The sequence below is a fragment of the Bactrocera latifrons genome, unplaced genomic scaffold (assembly GCF_001853355.1).
Source record: "Bactrocera latifrons isolate USDA-ARS-PBARC rearing strain unplaced genomic scaffold, ASM185335v1 scaffold_220, whole genome shotgun sequence".
Taxonomy (NCBI): domain Eukaryota; kingdom Metazoa; phylum Arthropoda; class Insecta; order Diptera; family Tephritidae; genus Bactrocera; species Bactrocera latifrons.
In genome coordinates, this window is record NW_017535742.1 from 128,880 (window position 1) to 155,796 (window position 26,917).

General features: G+C 34.9%; 2 protein-coding genes and 1 non-coding gene across 3 annotated transcripts; 2 read left to right on the top strand and 1 right to left on the bottom strand.

Annotated features, from left to right (window-relative positions):
- Positions 1-696: 696 nt before the first annotated feature.
- LOC108968592 (eukaryotic translation initiation factor 3 subunit B) lies at positions 697-3,726 on the bottom strand. Its single transcript, XM_018932717.1, has 4 exons — positions 3,504-3,726; positions 3,009-3,324; positions 1,396-2,948; positions 697-1,326 (listed from the first exon to the last, which is right to left on the bottom strand). The coding sequence occupies exons 1-4, from the start codon at positions 3,613-3,615 to the stop codon at positions 1,238-1,240; spliced, it is 2,070 nt and encodes a 689-aa protein (XP_018788262.1). The 5' UTR covers positions 3,616-3,726; the 3' UTR covers positions 697-1,237.
- A 665-nt stretch (positions 3,727-4,391) lies between these two features.
- Positions 4,392-25,186, top strand: LOC108968586 (sprouty-related, EVH1 domain-containing protein 2). The gene is given in 9 exon segments (XM_018932710.1): positions 4,392-4,586; positions 6,258-6,928; positions 20,339-20,516; positions 20,874-21,042; positions 22,755-22,834; positions 22,904-22,979; positions 23,090-23,427; positions 23,583-24,001; positions 24,494-25,186. Coding segments are annotated over 8 exon segments (1,902 nt in total). The 5' UTR covers positions 4,392-4,586; positions 6,258-6,908; the 3' UTR covers positions 25,116-25,186.
- Trnal-uag lies at positions 16,789-16,868 on the top strand. Its single transcript has one exon. It is a non-coding gene; the product is annotated as a tRNA-Leu (tRNA).
- Positions 25,187-26,917: the final 1,731 nt, after the last annotated feature.

Genomic DNA, 26,917 nt, shown 5'->3' on the forward strand with positions numbered 1-26,917 from the left:
GACAGGTGTGAAGCTTCCTCGTCTGCGTTTCACTACATCCAGGCGACAATATAGACGTGCCGTAGTTAATGAACGGCCGGCTGATTGCCTTGTAAGTTGCCAACAATGTTTTTTTTTTTCTCTTTTCCGGCTGCCGTGCAGGAGTGAACTTTCTTATGCTGAGAATGTTGCATATTAATTATATTAAAAATACAACACATCTACTGAGCACTTTTCTCCATGCTTTGATCAACCTATTTCACTTAGTCTATATAACCCTGTATATAGTAAGTAAATAAACGACACCTGCGTGTGTTGAGAAATTTGTTTTCTGCACTAATAGTGCAAATCCCGCACACTTTCCTCCCATAAACCATAAAATAACAAAAACTTACTCTCCTTGACTTGAGTTTCTTCACGCCATTTGCATACTAAATGAAACATTCGCAATTTTGTTGTTTGTTGTTTGTTTTCGTTTTTCTTTTGCTTATGGCATACAAATATAATGCAAGTTTATATTTAATTTTGTTAAAAATCAGCATAATGAGCACAGCATCACTACCAGTAGAGACATTCACCACATTTGTTAACATTTTTGTAAGCAAACGACTTTCTATATGTATACGTATGTATGTATGTATGTATGTATGGGTACGTAAGCTTTCTACGTACTCAAATAAAATTAATTACAAAACTAGAATAAAATAACAAAATGTGTATATTTTGTTAGAATGAATTCCAAAAACTATATATTGTAAAAAAATACTTTGCAAAACAATGGTTAGAGAGAGTAAGTAGGCTTATAAGCGGTTGTGCAGTTATTTGTTTGCTTTACGGTTAGTTAATTTTAATTTGAGGAAAATACAATTTAAATTTTGAATAAGTCTAGTATAGAATATTTTATTTAAAAGTAAATCGGACGCAGTTGCAAATGCGTCAATTACGCGTGAAGCGTTTAGAGTTGGTATGCCAAATGCGTTTGAAAAAAATCTAAGTAAAAAATACTTAAAAAAAAACAAGAGCATAGAGTGTTGACTGCTCTGCTTGGAACTCCTTGTTAGCTTGTTTTGCTTCTGTTCTGTTTGATCAACCAATTTTCTTGAATAAATATTGTATTTTATAATTTTTAGCTTAAATACAATGTTTATATTTATGTATGTTGTTCTTGTTGTAGTTGTAAGTTTATAACTAAGCCTTTGTGCGCGCACTGTCAGCAAAGGCGTAGGCTTCAATCGAAAACGGCACAACTATTGTTCGACTACTCGAGCACAGTTACTTCTTCCTTGACTAAAAATTCAACGATTTCCTCATCAACATCCTCTGTATCCAAATTATCAGTATCAAAATCTGCAGAAGAAAAATTTATTTCAATATGCGGATAAAAAAAAAAATTAAATTTTTGCATTTGACACTTACGATTTCTAAGCTGTAGGCGTCGGCTCTTTTGCTCCTTCCATTCGGCAATGCGTTTGTTGCGGTACTCCATGAATTGTTCACGCAATTGTGAGCGCTTCTCGAGCAATTCTTTGGATGCACGTGTCAAACGTAGGCGATCCTTCTGCTCGAATATTGGGTAATATTTCTTCAGATTCTTCTTGATTTCCTTCTGTTGTGCTTCCGACAACAATGTGGGCGGACGTGGACGCCATAAAAATTGTACGAAGTTTTTCAAGATGGTACGTCTTATTATACGTCCTTGGAAGGTGTACATGTTGAAGCCCGTATCTTCTTTAACCTTCCACGCTGAGACACCAGTCACAACATAACGACCGGTTGGATCCCATTCGACTTCGGATGCGCGGAAATGATCGGGCGATGAAGTGATAATAAAGTCATTGTTTGTGTCAACAAATTCAAATGTGCCCATAGAAAGATTTGCCATTACAATGAATTGACCGCGTGGTGACCAGAACAAATGCGTGCATGACTTCTTCTCCAACTTCTTCACAAGTGTAGGTTTCACACCTTTGTTCATCTCGTAGAAGCTGACATTCGCATTGCTTTGTTCACCATGTATAATCGAAAACTTATTGCCGACAGGCTCCCATGCGAAAGCAAGAATCAATTCACGAATTTCCACTGAATCTACGGGGACTTCCTTTTCGCGCATGTGGAATATTTCGAAATTGTAAAACATACCGAGAAATTTGACATCCAGCTCCTTTTTGTCCTTCTTCAATTTCGAGTAGCGATCCACTTTGACGCATAGGTAGTCACCTGATTTCTGCCAGTGCAATTTGCAGTCGGCCACGTGGAAAAGATTTTTGTTACGGATTTCGCGTTTCTTGGGAATCTCCATAAGTGTCACACGCGCAGGAATTTGATTTTGTTCTTCTACCCAGTAGGCAATTACATTGTCGGTTGGCGACCACGAGAAGCCACGTATGCCAGGTATCTTAATTGACTTAAGGTCGAGCAGGTAAAACGAGGGTGTTTCGTAAATGTGGATTGAGTTATCGCCCATACGTGCGACGTATTTGTCGTCATGCGACCAGCGGAACATCGATAAAACTGACATGCCATCAGCGACGAAAGAGCGCTTTTCAACGCCAGTACGTATATCCCAAATAATAACCTTCTGTCCGGTAGGTGTTGGACCATAGGTAACTAAATAGTTTTCACAAGGTGAAAACTCCACGAACTGTGTGTTTGAATGCGGGAATTTCTGAATCTTTTGGAAGTTGCTACCACCCCAAATGGCTACACCGGGTTTGTGGAATGTTACCACATATGTACCGAGTGGCGACCATTTCACAAAAGTATCGGTAAAACGTTCACGCGACTCCAATTCATTGGGCTCAGGTAGAGTGTTCTGCCAAAACGATACTTGTACGGAGTTGGGTGCGGTTTCAGCGGCTACGCTATATTGGTCATAAGCATCCGGATCGTTGATGAAATTGTATAAATCGTTCTGGACTTTGAAAGGTTGTTGTGTTGGTGGTTCCCACTTTTCTGGGATGTTTTCATATCTATACAAATAATGTTGTAATATTATTAATACTTATATTAATAACACAAGAAATACTTACTTCTGAAAATCGGTAAACAAATTTACGGCGAAGGTATGATTCTTATCAAGGCGATGATTGTTAAGTGATTTGACAGCTTCTTCAGCCATACTGCCGTTTTTGTATTCCATAAATGCATAACCCTTTGTTGTACCCTCCTCGTCAACCGGTAAGACGACATTTACGATTTCACCGCAGTGTGAAAACAATTTGTGAATAACAGATTTCAATTTCTCCAAACGGGATGGTTCTACTTTTGGTATGTTGTCCACAACAACAACGCTTTCAACACCATCTGTCTCCAAAGGACGCTGTGCCAACATGTTGGCTAACAGCTCTGCAAGTTAAAGAAAAAAACAATACAAACAACATTATTGAGTAAACTTTTGAACAAACGTCATAATTATTCAATTTTCTTTGCATTTCTGCCCTCTTTTGAGGTTATGATGCATGTACGGTGTTTGGCGTGCAAAATCACTCATAGCAGAGCCGCAGTGGTGCTGCGCTGGCACTTACCGTCGTCGGGAATGTCGTCAACATAGCCCTCTGGATCTTCGAAGTTTGGCTCCTCTTCATACTCTCCATCATTACCATCGGCTCCGTACTCATCACTTTTCTTTTTAGCCATATTTTAAACACAAAATTTGCACTTTTTCTGAAAGTTTCGACCGCCTTAAGTCATCAAACGTACGCACACCGAACGAAAAGAAATTGTTGCTGTTAAGTTGGCTGCATTGAAAGGCGAAATTGACACCCGAATTGTCAAACACGTAAAGGCGAAAAATACGACAATGGAAGAAAACAAAATGTTAACGCAATAATTCACAATGATTTTCAAATTCACGATGGTTTTGAAAGATGTTATATTTATTTTGTAAATATATTTAAATTTTCTTAACAAACTATTTTCGAAATCATTACTTCGTTTCCCAAGCAATTGGTATTTTAGAATGTATACGGATATATTTTCGCGTCCATGGCAAAAACAATTTTCATTGAGAAATACACATAACGGCACATGCGCATTGAAACAATATCTCAAGTTCAATGTGCGAATTAAGTTCAAAAAGAAATTCATTCAGAAAATGTCTTAGATTGGAGTAGCCGTACTTATTCTAGTTGCAACTTATGAAATCCCGTACAATACACATCGGAAGTAATATGCTAATTCCGAAAATAAGGTTTTTTTTAATGATATAGGAAAAAATCTTTAATCTGACATATAAAATACGGATTTATTGGTTTCAACGTTTAAAAAAAAGTTATTTTTTATAACGGTACAACATTTGTGTATACACACTTGTATTGTGATGAACACTATTTGCAACCCTGCATGTTTAGTGCAGCCACAACAATCCAGCAAATACAAAGGGGAAGTGATAAAACAACAACTGGCGAAGAAAATAGGAGCGACTGCGTTTAGGAGCAGAGCAAGCAGAGCTGTTACAGCGCAGTCAATGCGGACAGACGGAACGGATACGCGTATCAGGCATAGTGGTGGAGGCGAAAATGTTCACGCAATTTTTTATTAAGGAAAATTTAAATAAATAATGTAAAAATAAATTAGAAATCGTCGCTTTAATCCACAATATTGATGAAGTGAGTGTTAGTTATGAAATTGAAGTTGGAAATGTAGTTGAATGATTGAAAAATCTGCAAAAGCTGAAGAAAATTTTGAAGAAGAAGAAGCTGTGGCAAAAGTGGAAAAGTTGGAAAAATTCATGGTGGTGTCTACTTTGCGAATGCCAATTTGTAGATATGTAGATCAAGTGTTCGGGTGCGTGTGCCTGTGACTGCGTGAAAATTTTCAGAGCTTCTCCAAAAACGACAGTTCGCATTATCCAATATATAGAGAAAAAATTCCGATACACGCTGGGGATTGTTGCAGGCGTCGCGCCCAGCAGCAATTGCGTTCGTTTTGTTTAACCTATCATAACATTAAAAAATCATGGACAGTAAAAGTTTAGTAAATTTTTTTTAAATAAAATTCGTTTAATATATTAACTTTTAATTGAAACAGGATTTTTTGCTTTTAACTGCATATTCTGCGGCCACAAGATACTTCTTGGAATAGCTTTTTTTATTATACAATCTTTCACAGTATAAATATACGTATGCAGCTTATCAGAAAAGTACCGTAAGATAAAAAAGATATTTTCTAAATATTACGTATGTTTGTATGTATAGGAAAATATGAGTTTAGTTTTAATTACAAATTTGAAAGATTTGTTTTATCAGTTTTGGTCGGAATAATGACCTTCCTTTAAAATACCCTAAGAACTAAACTATTAAGTATTTTAGATATTGATAATTCAGGTTTTTTTTTTAAACCAGACGTCAGACGTAAATTGTAAAGGATGAAACAAAATTCGTATGTGTGCAAAGTCGTACGGAAGTTTTTTGGTCAACGAAGGCTGTGGCAGCAGCACAAGCAACACTTGCTCTCTCGTGCTTTGTGAAAACATGCGTAAAATGAGAGACAGCAAAAAAAAAAAAAAACATTCCTCTGTGTACATAAATTTCATTGTGGAAAAAACAAATGCGAAGTATGTAGCATAGAACTCGAAAAATTGGAGCTGGTTCCGTCAGAAAGCAAACAAAGGACGCGACAACATTATTAAAAGATATACTTTACGCAAGTTTGTGAATATACATATCTGTATAAACCAACTCCAGCAACAGCCGCCAAGAAAAAGTAGAATGTGCAACTGGAGAGAAGAATAACATCAGCAGGAGCAATGTAACCTACATCTACGAAGCAGCAGTAAAGATGGAAATAAGAGAAATCGCCCAAAAATATATATTGTTACTTTTGTATTTGCTGTTTTTTCGCTCCTGTTCAACTTACTTTATGCGCTTTAAACCATATCCAACTTATTGGTGCTACTGTTGTTGTGGTTGTTTTTGTTATTGTTGTCATTGCTGTTGCTGCAGTTTGCGTTAGTTTTCTTGTTGCTGGACCAACATTTTATCGTTGTATCTATCGTTAGGTAGTATCTGCCGATGCTACTGCCTAATTGGCTTGAATAATGTGTTGGAGTCGCCAGCGCAGAACGATATGCCTACAAACTCACATTCACCTTGTTTTTGCGGTAGAACACATTTGTTTTCCGTTTTTGTTGGTCATAACTGATTTGGCATCGCCCACAAATTTCAAGGCGCCGCCAAAGAAGAATTACATATATTTTTGCTATGCAGAATATATGAATATATGTTAGGAGTAGCTTAAAAAATTATAACTCCAATCTTTTTACTCATAACTTTTTTTAGGTTACAATGTACATACATACAAAAAATTTGCCTCAGTACATTTAAAATTAAAAAATAATAATAATTACATATGTTACATATACTTGAAGCGGTTAAGTGAGAAAGTTACAATAAAAAATTTTGTATATTTGACGGTGGCCAAAACAGCAAACCAAGCGTACGACGTGCAAAGTCTTCAACCTGTGAGTGCCAAAGGAAAAGAAAAAAATTAAATCAGTGTACATATTAGTGAACAATTTTCATATATTAAACAAAAATATTAAGCCAGAAATCACAACTTAACGCAAATTAACCGTTCACAACATTTGCAAGACCCAATCATAAAAAGTAATTACTAAACAACCAGCTCAAAGCGCTTCGTTAATCCGTGTGTGTCGGTCGGTCACTGGATCCATCGATCGGGCGATCGTTGGTCACTCACTGGTTCGTTCGCTTATTCATTCGTCTTCTGATACAACAACAACTTCGTCGTAACAAACTTACACAGTTACATGTATTTGTGTGTGCAGTGAAGGCGTTCGGTCGGTCCAGTCGGTTGGGTCCAGTCGGTCGGAAGTTTGTTCAGCTTTGAATGTCTTTATGCTTTAATCATGGTGAAATTGACCACCGACACAATACGCTACCACATTAGAACCTTTCTGATTACAAATCATGACAGAAGGACATGAAAGGTACGTAAATATTTGAAAATGCTACTTTATTAAGTTATAATAAGTATTTAACCTTGACATATGTACATATCTTTCCCCTGTAATAAAAGCGAAAAAAGCTGCATATATTATACACATGTGATCAAATTTGACCCGGACTGACAAAACATATATTTGCACCTATTTTAATACAAGCCTTTATCGTCTTCAAAATAGTCCTTAATCGAAGCTTCCTTGCTTTTATTAAAAGTCTCGGCTGTGTTGTCCTTCAGTGCCTTCAGCGAACTCGAGGGCTTTCAAACACTTTTTCGATGTTATTGTTATTAACAAAGGTGGATGAACGACTTGCATGCCTAAATGGGGCAGTCCGTGTCAAATTTGATCACGTTGTATTCTTCAAAATTTGTATGCCCCTTTTACTTATCTACTACAAATTTACTTATCTACTACAAAAAAACGGAAGTATGCCTCTGATTATATTTCTAAACAATATTTATGCGTCAGAAAAATTATTGATTTTATTTACATATGATCAAGTATATCCTGTATACCCTTATTTTCCTATGGAAAGCAACTTATTTTGATAGATACAGTGGCGCTGTATGATGTGCAGCCCATTCAAATGAGTCATACTCTCCATACACTATCTAAAGCGCTTGCTTGAAGAAGTGATGAAGTGTGCCATTAAAATTCAGCAGAACGAAATTGAAACCACTTCCGTTCTGTATATGCCGCTATTGCGTAATTCTTTTCTTAATATGTTCTTGATTCTTCAAAAAATAATAAATTAAAATTCAGCAAGCACTTGAATAGCACATTCGGAAATTTGCTTACGTTCATTAATAGTTGTTTTGATCGTTAATGAAATTGCGCACAAGTTTACGAAGCTGTAAACACAACAAAACGAAAGCACCGTTCCCCTATACCCGCCACTAATGCTGCGCGAACGACCACTGCTTCAATAAAATTATGGGTGATGCTGTTACTGAAATTTGCAGCTAATGCTCAAAAGAATGAATGAATGATCACGCGCTGTTAATATTGATATCTAAGCGTAGAAGTTTTCTTCATATCGACTCTAATATTGAAAATAACAAAAAAACTTCTGAGTTTCTGTCTGTTAGTATGTGAACTAGTCCCTAAGGTTCGGAGATATCGATTTGAAATTTTACACAGACAATTTTCTCTCCAAAAAGCTTCATACTAATTTGTCGAAATCGCCGATATCGGACCACCTTAGGATGTAGCATCTATGAACTTTTTCTTGTCTCCATATTATGTTAGTCGGGAAAGTCTTTTCGTATATATAGATGCCGTTACAGTCGGTCGTATATCTCCAGTACTACCATATAGTGTTGGAAAAGTGAGTTTAGGGAGGAGTTGAAAAAAAGTTACAGCTGTACAAAAATGAGTGAAAATAATGGAGAAATTCGCTATATTATGAAATTTTTGTATAAAAAAGGGAAGAATGCCACGCAAGCCACCAATGAAATATGTGAAGTTCACGGAGATGATGCTGTATCAGTTTGTGTAGCACAAAGATGGTTCGCCCGCTTCCATTCTGGAAATTTCAATGTAAAAGACACACCTCGCTCTGGTCGACCTATCGTTGAAAAAGTCAATGAAATTGTGGAAAAGATTGACCAGGACCGTCCTATAAGCAGCTATGACATCGCTAAGGAACTTAACATTCATCACCAAACGGTTTTGAACCATTTAAAAAAGGCTAGCTGCAAAAGGAATCTCGATGTTTGGGTACCAGCTGAATTGTCTGTAAAAAAGTTAATGAATCGAATTTACATCTGCGATTCTTTGCTGAAATGAAATGAAACCGAACCATTTCTGGAACGAATGGTAATAGGAGACGAAAAGTGGGTCAAATACGACAACAATGTTCGAAAAAGATAATGGTCCAAGAGTGGTGAAGCTCAACAAATAGTCGCAAAGCCAGAATTGATAAAAGGATATGCTGAGTGTTTGGTGGGATTGGAAAGAAATCATCTACTATGAACTGCTCCAGCCTGGTCGCACAATTGATTATACATTATACTGTCAACAACTGATGAGAATGAAGCAAGCAATCGAAAAAAACGGCCAGAACTGATCAACCGAAAGGGCTTCGTCTTCAATCAGACAACGCTAGACCGCATACATTTTTGATGACTCGACAAAAACTGCGAGAGCTTAGCTGGGAAGTTTTGATGCAGCCACATTATAGTCCTGACCTTGCACCATTGGACTACCATTTATTTCGAGCGATGCAGAACTCCCTTAATGGAGTAAAGTTGGCTTTGAGGGAAGCCTGTGAAAATTACTTGTCGCAGTTTTTCGCCGAGTAATAAGTTGAAATTTTATTATAAGTACGAAACGACTTTTTCGACTTCCCAATATAACCAGGTAAAGAATAAATATAGTAAACCATTTTAGCATATCGAAGCATTCGCCACGCTGGAGCACATTCTTGAACGTATATGTATATGTACAACAAATATGTATATTTTAACAAACGAAACTTTTTATGTTTATTTGATATGGTATTTGTAGAAATACAAGAGGCTTGCATGTATTATAGCATACACCCACTACAGTTCGATAGTTTTTTTCTCAATCATTCACGAAGCCAACCAACTCGGTAAACAATCAGACAGTCAATCAACTTGCCAAGTCATTAATTTCTTTCCTCTTTTTGCTATCTTTCAGTGACATCATTTCGATGCCGTCAATTTGCTTGCTTTTCCATTCATTAAGAATAACAGAACATAGAATTCGTATATAAGCTATACCCCTTATATTCTTTAAAGACTTTTTGAGCATAATAAATATTTTTATATGCTCATTTACAGACGCACACATACATACGTACCATGATCATTTCGTATATTGCTATTCATTTTATAGTTTGTATAACAAGTACTTCTTCAACTTTTGCTATAACCAAAAGTTTCATTCATAATTTTTTCCGTAGGCGGTTTTACATACATACGCGTTTATGAAGTGTGTGTGAGTCGCAATTTATTGACTAATTCAACGACTATGGAGTAGCATTACTGGAACCCCCATACCAGCAATACCAGCAATTAATTGATAAATTATATGTATGAAAACATGAAAGCGGTTTTGTGAAAGCATTGCTTATCGCACTAAAAGGTCTAATAATGATTTATAAGCACTCTTTATGCTGAAGCGTTAGCAGATCCTGAAACTTCCGGTTCAAAGAATTTTTAATCATCGAAAGTGTGGCCAGAAAACCAATTTTAAGCAGTTTATGGACCCGATACAGTTTCCATTTCCACCGCACAACCATGGTTTCAACGTTTTCGTTCTGGTGTAGAGGTGGTCGAAAATGCGCCACGCTCCGGAAGGCCTGTCGTCAAAAATTGCGATAAAATCGCTGAATTGGTCGAAAGAGACTGGCATAGTAGCAGCAGAGCTGGGCATGAGTCAGCAAAAAAAATTTTTATGAACAATTGAAAATTCAATAAAAATACCACAAAAATACCGCAAGACTTTTTTGACAACCTAATATTTTCTAGTCTGACCCACCGGCGCGATTATTATGTCAGTGCGAAAGTGAATCTTTGTCCACAATAGAGTAGCCACAGAATATAATATTATAAGTATTAGTAAGCTATATTTGCTATCGTGCTGTCCCTCAGCTAAGGTAGAGCTGTATCACTAAATCATACACACTTTTATATGCTCTCAACAGCCTTCTTTAAAGGGTTACATGGCTTTACGGGTTTCAAAAAATCAATAATTTGAATGTCTACAACACCTCTAGAATATTGTTCTAAATTTTCAAGTTGTTGTCAGTATTAGTTTCGGAGATACAGACTTGAGATCCTGTGCATTGGATGCTAGCTAGGCTAAGTGCCGTCTTTAAACCCGTTTTTCACGAAACCGTGATTTTGAAGTCGGTTGGCAAGATTTTCGAGAACCTCTCAACTGATCTTTATGAAATTTTACACAGCTCTCTGAGATGCAATCCTTAAAGACTTGACAAAGGACTTTTTTTAATTTTTAAATTTTTTGTAAAAATGTCTGTCAAAAATTCAGTTTTTTTTCTTGGGTCAAACTACTAAGTTAAAGTTGTAACTAAAACACGTATTTTTTCATCTTAGATGATACTGTAAGAAGTTCTCCTGCCAATGGGAGCGCATCTTTTTTCCGAGGGGTCACCGGAAACCCATGTAACCCTTTAAGAAAGATTGCAAAATAAATCCATCAGATCGTTTAGCTAACAGTTTAATAGCAACCAATGGATTCAGCATTTTCTCTTTGCCATCGCTTTTACTACACTCTTCTATAAACATTGCATACATTTTCGCTATCATTCAATATCGTTCTCTAAGTCGGCATTTATTTTGCCGTTTTGTATGTACTGGTATATTTTTACAAGCACTCAACCCCACGCGTACATAACAAATGCGTATATGATGGTAAACACTTTCACGTACACACTCACCACTCTATAAGGTGTAAGTAGGTAGTAGGTGTTCATTCATGATTATTGTAAAAGTTCACACGAAAATGCATACATGTTGTGTACTCGCCGTGCTCGTTGAGTGGATCGGTAAATTCGTGTAGCAATCGGTAAATCGTCTGGGAAATGTTTTGAGGGTTTGGCTATGCGGGTGAGTGCGTGCAAAAATATATACATATGTATTTATATGTCAATGTATAGAGTATATACAAGGGTATATGGGTATGTAATGCATTAAGCTATAAAAAGTAAGAGTTTTCAGCACAAAACCTCCGCCTAACAAAACTAAAACTATTTACATACTCACATATATATGTATGTACTCATGAAAGTATATATACATATGTATATGTATGCATTCATGTAGAGACCCCACAACTTTGTGCTTACGTTCGTCGGCACGATGTGTTGTGCGATAATGCTTTTCGCTAACTTCAGTGCTCTCACTGTATTGTCTATTGGCCTAGGCAACATTATATCACCATCAATTGTTCAACACCCACTAAACACCAGCCACCACCTTTCAAGCGCACAGTTTTTGCCATGAAAGTGGAGTGAATGGAGCACTTCCTTCCACTGTGTATATGGAATGGCCTGCGAGAGTGTTTGTTTCCAAGTTTGGAATAAGTAAACGAAAATGTGTTCAAAGCGAAAGTTGTAAAGAGCGCATTTGTTGGCCACTGAGAGAGCGCATGCTGCACAACTTTACCACGCATCGGTAATTTCCCTTTGATTTTGGTTAAGGTAGGTTTGGTTGTGACAAACCAAATTCTGTTCTGTATTTTTCGAAAAATTATGCTAGAAAATTTAACTACGTTCATTTGCTTTTCAAAGGACGCATTCTTTAAATATGGTAAATAATATTATATTTCTTTAATAGCTTCAAAAATGTTTGCCTTTTTTAAATTATTTATTCTCTTGCTTATATTTTGTTCGCTACACTTTTTGTGTAGCTGTAAAAAAGCATGCTGAGTGAGAGTAGGCATAAAATTTACCGAACTTGAACGAAAATATTCGTTAATTTTTATATGTGGACAACAAGGTTACTCCACTAAGAATCCACTTCAACTGCATGCCGAAGCACAACAACGGCGTTTGTTGCAAGCGAACTTTAAAGGAATTTCATATTATTGAAGGCTACACTCCTCAAATTTTATAATAGTGAGTCTTAAACTGTTGAATTATCTTCTGAGAAAAAAGTTGTAATAATTGGAAAATGATTATTAAAGATATTTGATAATTGTAGGCAAAAAATATTATCACTTTTTTTATTGAAATCTATGCTTGTACGCTTGTTTTTCGGAAGTTCATAATGTGGACGACGAACCATGTTCTAGACGGCCATCAACATCAACTGATGAACAACACGTCAATAAAATAAAGTAACTGGTGTTTGAGAATCGACGAATTACAGTGAGAGATTTTACTGGTATTATCGGAATATCGGAAGGATCAGTGAAAGCATTATCATCATTTTGAAAGATCATTTGGGCCTAAGAAAAGTGAAACACGAATGGTTCAAAAATAACTAAATTTTTTCGGAAAACAGTGTTGCGTTAACGTCTGTGAAGCAATGTTTTCCGATTACGAGAATGTCATGAAATGTATTATTACTAGTGATGAGCCTTGGATCTATGCTTACGCCCCGGTGAAAATAAAATTAATCGGCCGAATCCGAAAAAACCAGGTAGGATAAAAGTCAAGGTTCTGTTGACAGTTTTCTTCGATTATCGAGGTATGGGGCATACCGAATTCCGATCGGCCAAACTGCCAACAATTAATACTAAATAAGTGTTATGCGTCGTTTGCGTGAAGTTATTCGTAAAAAGAGCCCTGAATTACGGCACTGTAATACACCGTCGCATACTGCATTGATTCTTGAATTTTTCGTCTTCCAACGGAGTGGAGGTCCTCCTCTTTCTCCGCTTCCCCCGGCAGGTACTGCGTCAATTATCTTCAGAGCTGGAGTGTTTCCATCCACTCGGACGACGTGATCTAGCCAGTGTAGCCGCCACGAACTATGTCAATGCCGTCGTATATCTCATACAGCTCATCGTTCCATCGATTGCTATATTACCAGTACGCAAAGAACCATAAATCTTCCGCAGAAACTTTCTGTCGAAAACTCGTAACGTCGACTCATCAAATGTTGTCACCGTTCATGTTTCGGCACCACACAGCAGGAGGGGAATAATGAGTGACTTATAACGGGGTTTTCAATAAGAGCGCTACAAAAATAAATCTAACAGTTTTTGATTAATTTTGTAGCGCTCTTATTGAAAATTTATCCAAGTGGATTTCGTGTAAGTGACTGATATGGGTTTTCCTCAATTGAAGCGCTAGCGCCAGCAATATTTCGACGGGTAATTCTTTCTATCACTTGCACGGGAACATTCTGTAATCTGCCTGTGGATTCAAATTTTTCCACTAGACGCTCAATTGTTGATTTGACAGCATGATTATGACGACAATGAATTGCACGTTTTACTCTTAAAGTTGAGGCCACTGACTTCGAATTTCGGTAGTAAACTTTAATAATTTCGATTCGTATATCTTTCGTTGAAACGCTTAACCTTACTGAAGAGATAGCGTAGAAATGTATAGTGCTTGTACTAGCTCACAAATAAGTCTCCATTGAAGTAGAATACACGATTTTTTAGATAGACACGAAAATTTATAATAGAATCATCAGAATCAGATTAACAGAAAATTTTTTCAGGAACCCAGTATTTTCTTAAACAAAAAATATCCAAAATAGAACTAAGTATAAGGAAGTATTTACACTGTATTGAAGATATATATACATAAGTAATAAATTGCTCATTGAGTTAGAGAAATAAATAGTTTTGCGTTCGTTCCAATATGGGTACTCTATAAATATTTTTGCTGTAACCACACACATAGTTCACATTTTACTTATAAATTTGCATTATGACACACTTAACTTACATATGTACATACTGCATACCATGCCGTTCTTTGTATTCGTCATTATCATTCAATAAATGGTTCCATTCATAATAAAGGCAGGTAACCTAGATTCATTTATTTGTCCTGTCTCGCTATATATTTTATCAACAACTAATCTACTTGTCATTTTTCCTTCGCCCATCGCTTTGTCCGTCCAACCGCATACAACGCCTATAACGCATGTGTTTCAATTTACATACGTGCACACATATGTATGTATGTAAGTGTAAATATAAATTTTTTTTGTGTAGGTGTGTCGTATGTATGTAGAAAAGGCTGGGCCGCTGATAGTGGCACTTCACATTACATACTTATTTAACTTCGCGGGTTGGTTGGATCGGCACTACAGTTGTTGGCTGGCTGGCTGACTGGATTACCAGCCTTTTCCGCTGCCCACTAACGCTGTTACATTTGCAATCAAGCAGCCGGACGTGGATGTTTGTATATGCATGGCATATATGTATGTATGTATGTAGGTGTATGCGGAGTGATTGGAAATTCATTCAGTCATTTCATAATTGTGTACATACCGACATATTTAAAAAGGTGTTAACTCTAAATAATGGCTCTAACTTTGTTGGAAGCATTCTGTCAACACACTATTTTGCCCTCAAAAATTATTATTGACTTTATTAAAGAGAGGCTGTCGAATTGAGCGGTAAGAAATTTTAATTATTTGCAAAAATTGCACTATTTAATTTTGAGTAATTGAAAATAATGTTGCCACTGATTAAAAAATAAAGTGTAGGCTAAAAATAAATGACATATTAAATTCGCACTAAATATTGGCTAGTCGAAGAAGTCTTTTCGTATTTTTTCAATAGATGTTATTGCAGTTGTCTACCTCCAATGCTACCAGTCACATTGTGTCATACCATGTAAAGTTCGAAAGGTGAGATTTTAAGCTTCATTTAACCAAAAAAAAAAAAATTAAGAAATTAAAAAATTTAATTGAATTTAAAATTTTAAGAAAAGTTACAACTGTTCAAAAATGAGTGAAAATATGAAGAAATTCGTAGTATTTTAAATTTTTTGTATAAAAAAGGGAAGAATGCCACGCAAGCCACCAACTTATGTAGTTTACGGAGACGATGCTGTATCAGTTCGTATAGCACAAAGATGGTTCGCCCGCTTCCGTTCTGAAAATTTCGATGTGAAAGATGCACCTTGCTCTGGTCGACCTAGCGTTGAAAAAGTCGATGAAATTATGGAAAAGATTGACCAGGACCGTAACATATGTATGCAGCCATGACATCCCTAATGAACTTAGCATACATCATCAAATGGTTTTGAACCATTAAAAAAGGGTGGCTACAAAAAGAAGCTCAATGTTTGGGTACCAGATGAATGGTCGCAAAGGCCGGATTGACGCCTCGAAAGGTTATGCTGAGTATTTGGAGGGATATGGACTGCTCCAACCTGGTCGAACGATTGTCTCTACATTTGACTGTCAACAACTGATGAGATTGAAGCAATCAATCGAAAAAACGGTCATAACCGATCAATATAAAGGGCTTCGTTTTTCATCAGAACAAATCTAGACCACATGCATTTTTGATGACTCGGCCAAAACTTGGAGAGCTTGGCTGGGAAGTTTTGATGCATCCACCTTATAGCCCTGACCTTGCACCATCAGACTACCATTTGTTTCGGTCATAGCAGAACGCCCTTAAAAAAAGCCTGTAAAAAATTACTTGTCGCAGTTTTTCGCCGGGAAACCAGAAAAGTTTTACACTGATGGAATAATGTCTTTAGCGGAAAATGGCAAAAAGTGGCGGACCAAACATATTTGGTTCATCAAAGTTTATTATAAATATAAAAAAATAAGTTGGAAGTTTGATTAGAAATACGAAAAGACTGTCGTCATTTTCTCCTGAAGAAGCTGCTTGTTTATTTGCCAGAACCGTCGATATCGAATCTTTTACTATTTATCTGTCATACAAATTGTTCAATCTAAATCAAGTTCTTTTGTGGAAAACTTATACATTTATGAAGAAATCTTCATGAAATTTTGCACAGATTAAGTAATGAGAACTGTCTACAAATATAGCCATAAATGCCCTCTTGTTCTAAATCTACTTTCTCATATCCTAATCTTAAATTATTTATATAATTTAGCAACATAAAAAATACACAAATAATATAAAATCGTATGTCATACATTTAACCCATGATAGATGCAGCAAAAGCGCCCCCACCACCTACCGCCCTCCAATATGTGTATCATTCATTCATTCGTTCTGTAGCATATCGTGAATGAATTTCTGCGGCATTAATTTTATAGCAGACAATCATTCACAATAGTGTTCGTGCGCTGTGACCTTCCTTCTCACATATAGCAGTCAATTTGTATGTGTGTGAGTGGAAAGTTCTCAAGATGAGATAGTGTGTAAACTTAAGAGCGACATTGGACAATTTATAGTCCATAGGCAGCGTGGCCGAGCGGTCTAAGGCGCTGGTTTTAGGCACCAGTCCGAAAGGGCGTGGGTTCGAATCCCACCGCTGTCAGAAATTTTTTTCTACAATTTAATTTTTGCATAAAATTTTGAATATTTAACTACTTATGTACTGTACTTTCCTTATAATTAAGAATAAAAGTTAAATAAATTATGTTTTGAAAAGCAGAAAGACAAAGGCGGTAAACAATTTTAATGTGCTAAGTGTTATTTTCGTTGCTTTATTTTAGTTGTTTATGAAAATTTTTATAATTAAAAATTAGTGTTGTACGCATTTTATATTATATACATATATGTAAATACATTAAACAATAATTTCATTCATATAATTTCCATTGATAGTTTCCCATTTTCCAAAGTTTATATCCATGTGTATGAATGTATGTATTTAAGTATATAGGAGCATATATCGGCTGAGCGCTTGTGACCATGAAGTTATGATGAGCTCAGCAACGCCAAGCGACTAGCCCATTCTGAAAATGCTTCTATATGTGTAGTATGTTTGTATATGTGTATACATATGTACATCCATAGTTAATCATTGAGCAATACCTTTAGTGCCTTTTCGCTTGGCATTGACAGCATTATCAGGGACATTGCCTAGGTACACGCCTTCTACTTTCTATATGTGCCCATCTACATACATATGTAGTTATATGCAATATATTGCGTGCATATTTAGCTAAATTTGTATGTACAACGTAAAATAAACATTTTCACAGTTAGGGCTGACCGGTAGGGGACTGGTAGGGGAAACATGTATCAATACATAGCAATCAGCAAAGTATGTAAATATTTTAAGTTTATTTATAATTGAGAGAGTTTTAAGCACGTGTAAAAATAAGTTATTATTAATTTTATTTTTTTCGCACAACTAAGCTTCGTATATTTTTATTTTGTTTTACTTTTATGCTTAAAAGTTGCAAAGGGGAGGAGTGTTGTAAACTAGCGTGTTCTTGTTAAAAAATTGCAACAATATATTTTCAAAGTGTTATTCTTAAAGCTAATGAGTTAAATTTTTGCCTGAAATCGCTTATGATCACTTATAAAATTCGCCTGATCTTTCTTATTCATTAGAAAGTAATATCCACTGGCCTCAAGCTTTTTCTCCACTATTCCAGTGGCGAATAGAGCACTCATTTTCAGTGTATATTTACTTTTTTCCGAAAGTAAAATAAAACACATACATATGTATGTAGTTCAAGGAAAATTCCAATTAAGTAGAATGTTGGAAAAGCCTTTACAGAATAATTGAAGAAAATGTGGTTCATTATTTAAAAATTTTTCTATGGGTGGTAACTGTGGAGAGTTCCATTTTTTCACAAGCTTCTCTTGAAGCTTACTTTACTCCACTAAGGGAGTGCATTGACCGAAACAAATGGTAGTCCGATGGTGTAAGGCTCTCCCAGTTTTTGCCAATTTTTTTTACAAAAATTTTAAAATATAGCGAATTTCTTCATTATTTTCACTCATTTTTGAACAGCTGTAACTTTTTTCAACTTCCCAAACTTTTTTTCTATTAAATGAAGCTTAAAACTTTACGTTTTCGACAGTACATATGTATATGGTATGACACAATGTGATTGGTAGCACTGGACTGCAACGACATCTATTGACAAAACACGAAAATGCTTTTTTCGACTACCCATATATACAAATTCCATGGAGTCTCCGACGTTTCCCTCTGGATATTAACAACTTCGTGGTCAACTTAATATAACGTGTTCGGTGTATTAATATGGGCATACATTGGTGTGAGCGAGCATACTCATATTTATCTACATTTGCCAACGCGCGTTTTTCCATATACATATATATTTGGCTGAAAACCCCTTTTTTGTATGCAGGGTTTCTCCACACAAATTGAAACTCCATTCATAACCAGCGCCAGCAGAAACTCCACATTTCATTCAGAGAATATGGCCGCATTGTCAACATTGAAGTAACATTGAAAGAACGTCATGGAAAACCTTGAAGCGATAATAGGGAAATTATTTGTATTAAAATAGTGATAGAGAAAACTTGCGAGTTAACGAGCTAACCCAATGGAACGTTGCTGTATACAGTATACATATGTATATGTGAAAACTCCATTCATAAAGTTGCAGCAATTTAATTTATTATTATTTTTTTGTTGCTGCGCAATAACGCATACTTCCATTCTCTCTACACAAGCACAAGTAGAGTAAACGTGTGAGTATGAAGGTTTTCGCAGTTTGGGAGTTTTGAAGTTGCGCATACACCGTAATTCGAGTTTGTGCAGGACGCACGAAAGTGACAGGAAGTCGTGCAGACACCAATACATCCAAAAGTACACACTTCAGCGCAAACTCCGTAACTCCAAAAAATCAACAAGAAGAGTACGGAATAAATTTGAAAAGAACTTGTTTGACTCCAGCGTTTTGGCGCTACCACCTGTTCCACTGCTTTGCTGCACACATTTTACTCTGTGCGCCGAACATGTTTGCGAAGCATTTCGTGTAGCCAAAGTAAGGACACAGCTACAATAAAAAATTGTTGCTGTTTGCATTTGTTGAAGGTTGTCTATAATTTATTTTTTTTTTGCTATGCAACGATGTTATTTTTAACAGCAGCTGCGACTTTAATACTCTAAAAGGCCTTCGTCTCATAATTTTTTATCTTTGTACGTAATGCAAATTCTTTGCACATGGTTGAATGTGTATTTAATTAATTGTATCATCTTACAAAAGGTGGACAGTTATATAACAGGTTTTCTATATATGCAGGCAACGGATTTATTTTTAGCGATAGACTTAAGGGGTTACATGGGTTTACAGAAAAATCGATTTTTTATTGTCTTATTAAATTCTACAACACCTTTACAATATTGTCTTGAATTTTCAAGTAGGTCCGATTAATAGTTTCGAAGCTACAGCCCTGAGAACTTGTGCGCTCGAGGCTAGCTAGGCTAAGTGAGCTGTGTTTAAACATGGTTTTCTCTGAACTGTAAAGCCACGACTTTTGAAGTCGGTTGGCAAGATTTCTCGAGAATTACTCAACCGATCTTCATGAAATTTTACTCAGGTCTTTGAGATAAAGATAGAAATTAAATTTTTTTTTTTTTGTAAAAATGTCTGCCAAAAATTCAATTTTCAGTTTTTTTCCTTCTTCCAAGTTCCAATTTATAATCTTTAGATGATTCTCAAAGGTTACCTTCCAACGCGGGCGAATTTTTTCCCGAAAGGTTACCGGAAATGTCCAAGTTTAAAATATTTTTTTTCAAAAATTTCGGAATTTATTCATCAATAGGTTTATATGTCTGTAACAATAAAAAGTTCGAATAAAATATTTCATGTTTCTTGTGGGATTTTTTTTTCACCAGAGGAAACCCATGTAACCCCTTAAATGCACAAAAGAATGTAACCCCTAAGAAGCATACAGTTATTGCGTTCATTAGCGATTATTCGATTTCTTATTGAAATTTATACTTGTATTGTTGTATATACATACATAAATAAATATTAATTTTAAAATTTATTGTAATTTTTTATATAATTGCAGCGACTTCTTAGTTACAGTACGCGCACAGGTTATGACCAGAGACGAAAGCACCGAGGGTTGGTTACCACTCGCCGGGGGTGGTTTAGCAAATGTTTCAATACGCAAACGTGCTAGACTATCCCCTGGCGCTGCTGGACATGAATATATCATTTACGGCCAAAGAATCTCTGATCAAAGTGTGAGTAATAATATGAAATACAAAAAATGAACTTATTAATAAAAATTTTTCTTGAGAAAAAATATTAAATAATTCTCAAATAAATTTAATTGTGCACATTTTCAAATAATAAAATTAATTTTAAAATTTCTACTACATTTTTAATTTTAAATAATAAAATTAATTCCAAAAATTTTCAAATCAAATGATTCAAAATCAAGTTTACAAAACGAAAACATTGCTTTGTTAAAATAATCTGTCAAATTTTCAAACATCGATTTATCGATAAATATGCGGAAGTGTCAGTTATTATTTATTTTTATTATTGTCAATTGTTTATAACTTTATTCAAATTATATGCATTTACTCGAATTTTAGGTAATTTTAAGCTGTGTCATAAATCGTGATCTGAAGTATTACAAAGTGATGCCCACATTTCATCACTGGCGTGCTGGTAAACAACGCAATGGTCTCACTTTTCAAACGGCTGCCGATGCGCGCGCCTTCGACAAAGGCGTACTGCGCGCCTACAATGAATTAATTGATGGTAATTATCACTCGCTGGCGCAATGCAATTGTAATTGTTACAGATAAACAGCAACAAAATCATCACCAATTACAACAACTATAAAAAATCATATACATTTATACTATGTGTTCCTTGTTGTTGGCAATGCTTGCAATTTCTTTGTTTTATTGTGTATTTGTGCGCATTTTCGTTTATATTTTCAATTTTTTTGTTGCTTATTTCACTCTTCTACATTTGTTTTATTAATTCTTGATTTCCGCATTTTACCATTATTAAAAATTTTCTTTACGCATATTTACATACATACATACATATATGTTTATAAGTGCATTTTGTGGTAGTAATTTCATGTTTTGATCTCAATATTTTGTGTTTTCTGCATATTATCAAGTCTAAAAATACATTTAGGTGCGCTTCATTTAAGTAATAGTGTTGACTTTTATATTTTTAGCACTACTAAATGTATTTTAGTGTATAATATATATAATTATTTATTACAAATAAATTAAGAATAAAATTAGATACTTAAATATAATGTCTGTATGTATTTATATACATATATGAAATGTAATTGATGTTTAATACTTTTAAATGCATTTTTAAAAAAGCGTTATTATAAATCAGACGGACGAAAATAGGTTATAATACGCTTCACAGGTGTATTTCTATGCATTTTCAAGTTAAAAAAAAAAAAAAAAATACTTTGCCTTGTCTGGCCCATTCTGCTCGTTTTTCGATCACTGCATGCTTCAAATTGACCGATTGGCTCACTAAATATTCCCTATATTGCTTGTATTCTGAAAATATTATAATTAATATTTTACATTCATTTAAATATTAAATTTAAAACTTAAAATGCCGGTTTATCAAATAAATTTTTTTTTATATTTTCTATTTCTATCATATTTAAATTATATAACAAATTAAGTATAAATAGTGTATGTGTTAAGTGTGCGCACGTTTTCCTCTTCTAATTTATAGAGTTTTTAAAATGCACAAAATTCAAGCTTTATTTTACTTTATTTTTATAAAATTCTTAATTTTTAAGCTCACTTTTTCTTAATACATTTGGTATGATTTTCTTTTTTACTGCTTTTTTCTCTCTCTTTCTCTTTCTTTCTTGATCTGCTTCAAAAAAAAAAACAAAAAAAAAATTGGAAAATATCATAAATTAATGCAAAAATAATTCAAATCCAAAATCAACACAATGTTGTCTAATTCGCCATTATAAAAACGTATTGTTCGAAATTCAAAAACTTCACAACAAATATGTATTACGAAATTAAAACAAAATCATCCTTTAACTTCATGCTTGGTAAGTTAAACTTAGTGTAAAAAGCATAAGGTATTGAATTTGTAGTTTTTGGCTTCCCGTAATACCTATATAGTGTTGTGTCCCATAAATTTGTGTTTTCATGAGGCGCTTAGGAGACAATTTTTTTCGAAACGTTAATGAAAGACGCCAAGAGTACCATATCAAACAACAGCTTAGCTTTTCTTTTATTTTTCGCCGTATTTCGTATTGTTAATGTTTATTTACATTTTTTATTTATTTTTTACTTTTTAGTGTTTAACTATGCAGTAAATCAATAATGCCTCAGCATTTTTTATTATTACATTTTGAAATTTGTATACATTTTGGTTTAACGGTGATCCATAACATTTCTTATTTACAAAGCTATATTTACAAAGCATATATTAACGGTATATCCCACTTTCTACCTTTTTAGGCCTGGCCAAATCTAATCCATCAATAATATGTCCGCCCCTTACAAAATATGACTCTGTGGGTGAAGACGACGTTTTTATGGTATGTATTAAATTGTTGTGATATTATTTATTTATTTTTTACATTATTTTTTTTTTATTTCCTTCACAGACCCTAGATCTACCTATAGAAGCCGAGTGCATACAAAAGTCACATTCAAGTCCTGAAGGCAGCGAAAAAAGTCACAGTACGTTCACGCTTTTCCTATAAATTTTATTATTTTTTAATTTTTTTTTTTTATATTTTTTTTTTAATTGTGCTAATCTTCAAATATTTTATTGCACTTTTTCCGAGCAGAAAGTATTAGTGTCGAGCGCGGTGAACGCATCAGCAACAAAAGCGATTTGGACCGATCTTCGGATGGTACTGTCACTCAACATCCTAAGGCCACCATTCACTACATATCGAACGAGAAATCATGCAGTCTACAAGCGCCACCACCACCACCCTCGCTGTCCGCTATCAATGTGTCAACTGGTGCTCATAACAACACCAACGTTACCACAAACGTAAGCGTAGCCATCGTATCGCCCCCAATCACCACAGTCTCGTCGAGTCAACTTGAAGCGCCACCGTCATCGCTGCCAACAGCCATTGCGACTAGCGAGAATTACTCCTATGTTCAACTAACAGCGGTAATGAATTTTTATTGTGTGTATGCAGTCTCATTAATGCTAATCTTTTTTTCCATTTCCAATTTTATTTTATCTTTCGCATTACCCCTTGTTCTTATTTATTTCTTTCGTTTGATTTTTATTTCCTGTTGCTTTTTTTGATTTCTGTCCCACAGGTGCATGATTACAATTATCCGGTTGTCGATCAGCCGGCTGGCGCGCAAGTGTTGAACGCACGCCGCGAATCGATCAGCGCATTGAAGAAACGAAATGCTTTGGAAGCTGCACAAGCGCTTGCGGCTGCTCAATCTTCTCCGATTGCCGCTGGTGTGATACTCAAAGATCCCACAAGCAATGTGGATATCATTAAGAAGAGTCAACGCGCTCGTTGCCGCTATTGTCACGAGCTCTACAATGACGAATGGAATCGGAAGGGTGCCTGTGAATTTGCACCCGATCGCTTTCGTTCGGCATTCGAGTATATTTCGGGCATGGGTTGTGCGCGTTGCATGTTGTATCATTGTATGAGCGATGCCGAGGGTGAAACCCCACAACATCCATGTCAGTGCGTCAATGAAGCTGGCTGCACTAAACGGTAAGTAACGAAATCGTGTACACGCAAATCGTTCTTTCGTTGTTTGAGTCAGAGTAATTATACCCTGAACAAGGTATTTTAAGTTTGCCATGAAGTTTGTAACCCCTTAAAAATATATATGTATGTACATATATAAATGTTCAATGGGACGAGCTGAGTCGGTTTTGCAATACGAATTAGTGCCTGGTCACAAGTTTTGCACACATCCTTTATCCCCAGTAAGCTACTCTTAGTCAGACCACTATAGCTGCCATACAAATTAAGCGTTCAAAACCAAGTCCTTGTGTGGAAATATTTTAATTTGACTGTTTCGTCGGGGTCGGACCAAAGGGAGAGGGGAGTCAGATGAATGCGGTTGGTGGGGCATGCAAAGAGGTGGCCAGCCAGAAACTTATTTATTTGAGTAGGGCTATAACATAGCTTCCGTGCATCCGAAGATCACATTTTTTCTTATTTCAATAATATTTAATACAACATTCATCTTTCATACAGTTGGCTCGGCTTGACATTGCTATCATTGCTCGTACCCTGCCTTTGGTGTTATCCGCCGCTGCGCGCCTGCCATTGGCTGGGAGTTTCATGCGGCGTGTGCGGCGGTCGACATAAACCACAAGTCTGACATTTGGAGGGACGATTGCAAAAACAATTCGACAATGGCTATGTTTACGGTTATGAGGATGTTATGAATTCCGACAGTTATGATTACGATGGCAACGGTATTGGCGATTTGGATGATCACTACGATAGCTACAATTACAACTACAACTATTGCAACTACAAAAAAATTAATTACAATAATTATAGCTATAATTACAATAACTACAACCAATATAAACAAAAACAACAGAAAGTGCAACAAAAACAACCACAAAGGCAACATTCAACGAGCACTAGTGGCACATTAACACAACAATTCGAACAATGGCACCTTAGCGATGACGCCATAATAGCTAAGGAACAGGAGAAGATCAACAAGCAGCGTTTGAAACAACAAAAGAAGGAAAAGAAGAAGAAACTCAAGCAACAACAGCAACTCCAAACGCCAATGCATTATGCGCTGCAACAGTCACGACCCACAGCACAACAAAATGACTATGGGCGTTTGCTTTTCTAAACTAATACGCTTCATACATTTGTAGTACTTTTGATTTTGGCACAAAGTGAAATAATATTGTATATGTTTTATGGTACGTTGTTTAAATTTGCATTTCGTATCATTTTCACTAATACTTTATATAAATTGCACAAATTTATTTTTGTTTTATCACAAATCATGTTTATCATCCATATTTTTTTGTGTATATATAATTAATTTAAGAGGCCATATATAATACATTCTAGTATTTTTAACCACATGCTTAATTGCTAATAATTCACACAAAAGCTGATAAGTTCAAAACTTATATTCTCTACTTCAGAACAGCCTTTTCGCATAAATCTTTTTTTATATGCGTTGTTTAAACTTTTTATTAAGTGATATATTTATATAGTGTAAAAACTGGGTTTTATGTACAGTTTCAAAATTAGTTAAGCAATTTTATTTTTAAGCGTGTGACTTGAAATCTAATGTTAAGTTGTAAATAGTTAACTAACGGCAAACATTGCGAAGTTCATTTGCGATGATGACGCTCTTTTTTTTTTTTTAATTTTAAAATTTTAACGTTACACATTTCTGTATCTCTCCTCGGCTATAGATGCTTCGTTAATTAATTTTAAATACAAATGTGCCACTTATAATTGTTTGCTCTAATATATACTATGTTTAAGTTAAACGAAGTTTATTTGTGAGCAGCGCGCACAGTATTACTAAAGCAAATTTTCAAATGTAATAGTACAAGTAAAAATAAAAGTAAATAAATGGCGTTAAAGCGAGCAAGAAAGCTGCCGTCAAATCTGCAGAACGCGTTTTGTAAAATGATAATTGAAAAATGCCAAAACAACTAAAAATTGCGTGAACAAAATTTTTGGTAAGAAAAAATCGCCTGAAAGAAGCGTTAAAATTGAAAAAACTTCAGAGAGAAATTAATCTGACATAAAAGGTACAAAAATTAGTATGCTTTGTTTTGTTAGTTCGTCTTTATTTTAATGGAAAAAAATTTAATAAGAATATAAATATTCTTTCCTTCTTAAAAACGGATATTTATATATTTTCCAACTTAATGTTGCATATACATATATACTTTCACTAATTTAATAATGAATTTATACAAATATTTTTTGCAACTTAATTGAATATTAATATTAAAAAAATATTTTTTCCAACTTAATATTGAATATTTATAATTTTTCTAATTAAGCTTCAATAAATATGTTTTTTGTTTACTGATCAGCTGTACAATAATATGTTATTTTTGGTACTTTGGCAATTTGCGTTAATATTATTACATTAATCTCTTTTTAAACAAAAAAACGGTACACTTCCCAAAAAAAAGATATTATTTTAGATATGAGCACATTACTTATTTGCTAGCAAATGCAAACAATTCAACTGTAAACTTTAAATCGTAAATTTTTGAAGTTCCACTATAATCAGAAGGCTACAAATTAGTAATGTGCTCTAAGCTATAATAAATTATAAAAAATTAACTATATGGCAACCCACTGGAGTCGGTAAAAATTGTAGACTTTCAACCGACTGCTTATGAAAAAAAATACATTAAAACCAAAATAGTGAAGTCAGCGCTACTATTTTACAAAATAAATAATGAGAAATTCTGCGTACAAAAAAAAAAAAAAAAAAAAAATTATTGAATAATGTGAAATGAAACAAATATTCACGAAAATGAGGCAAAAGCTGGACGCACTGAACCTTTAAAGAAAAGGCTATGCGGCCTACAAGAAATACATTAAAAAATTGGAAGCAAAAAGTAGCAAACTACAAGAAATTCCATTATAAAATTTATTGTGTACAAAAAA

Coding starts and splice junctions, on each gene's coding strand:
- LOC108968592 (XM_018932717.1), bottom strand. CDS start 3,615: ATGGCTAAAAAGAAAAGTGATGAGTACGGAGCCGATGGTAATGATGGA. Junction 2,949..3,008: donor TTGTTTACCGATTTTCAGAA/GTAAGTATTTCT, acceptor TTATTTGTATAG/ATATGAAAACATCCCAGAAA. Junction 1,327..1,395: donor ACGCCTACAGCTTAGAAATC/GTAAGTGTCAAA, acceptor TTTCTTCTGCAG/ATTTTGATACTGATAATTTG.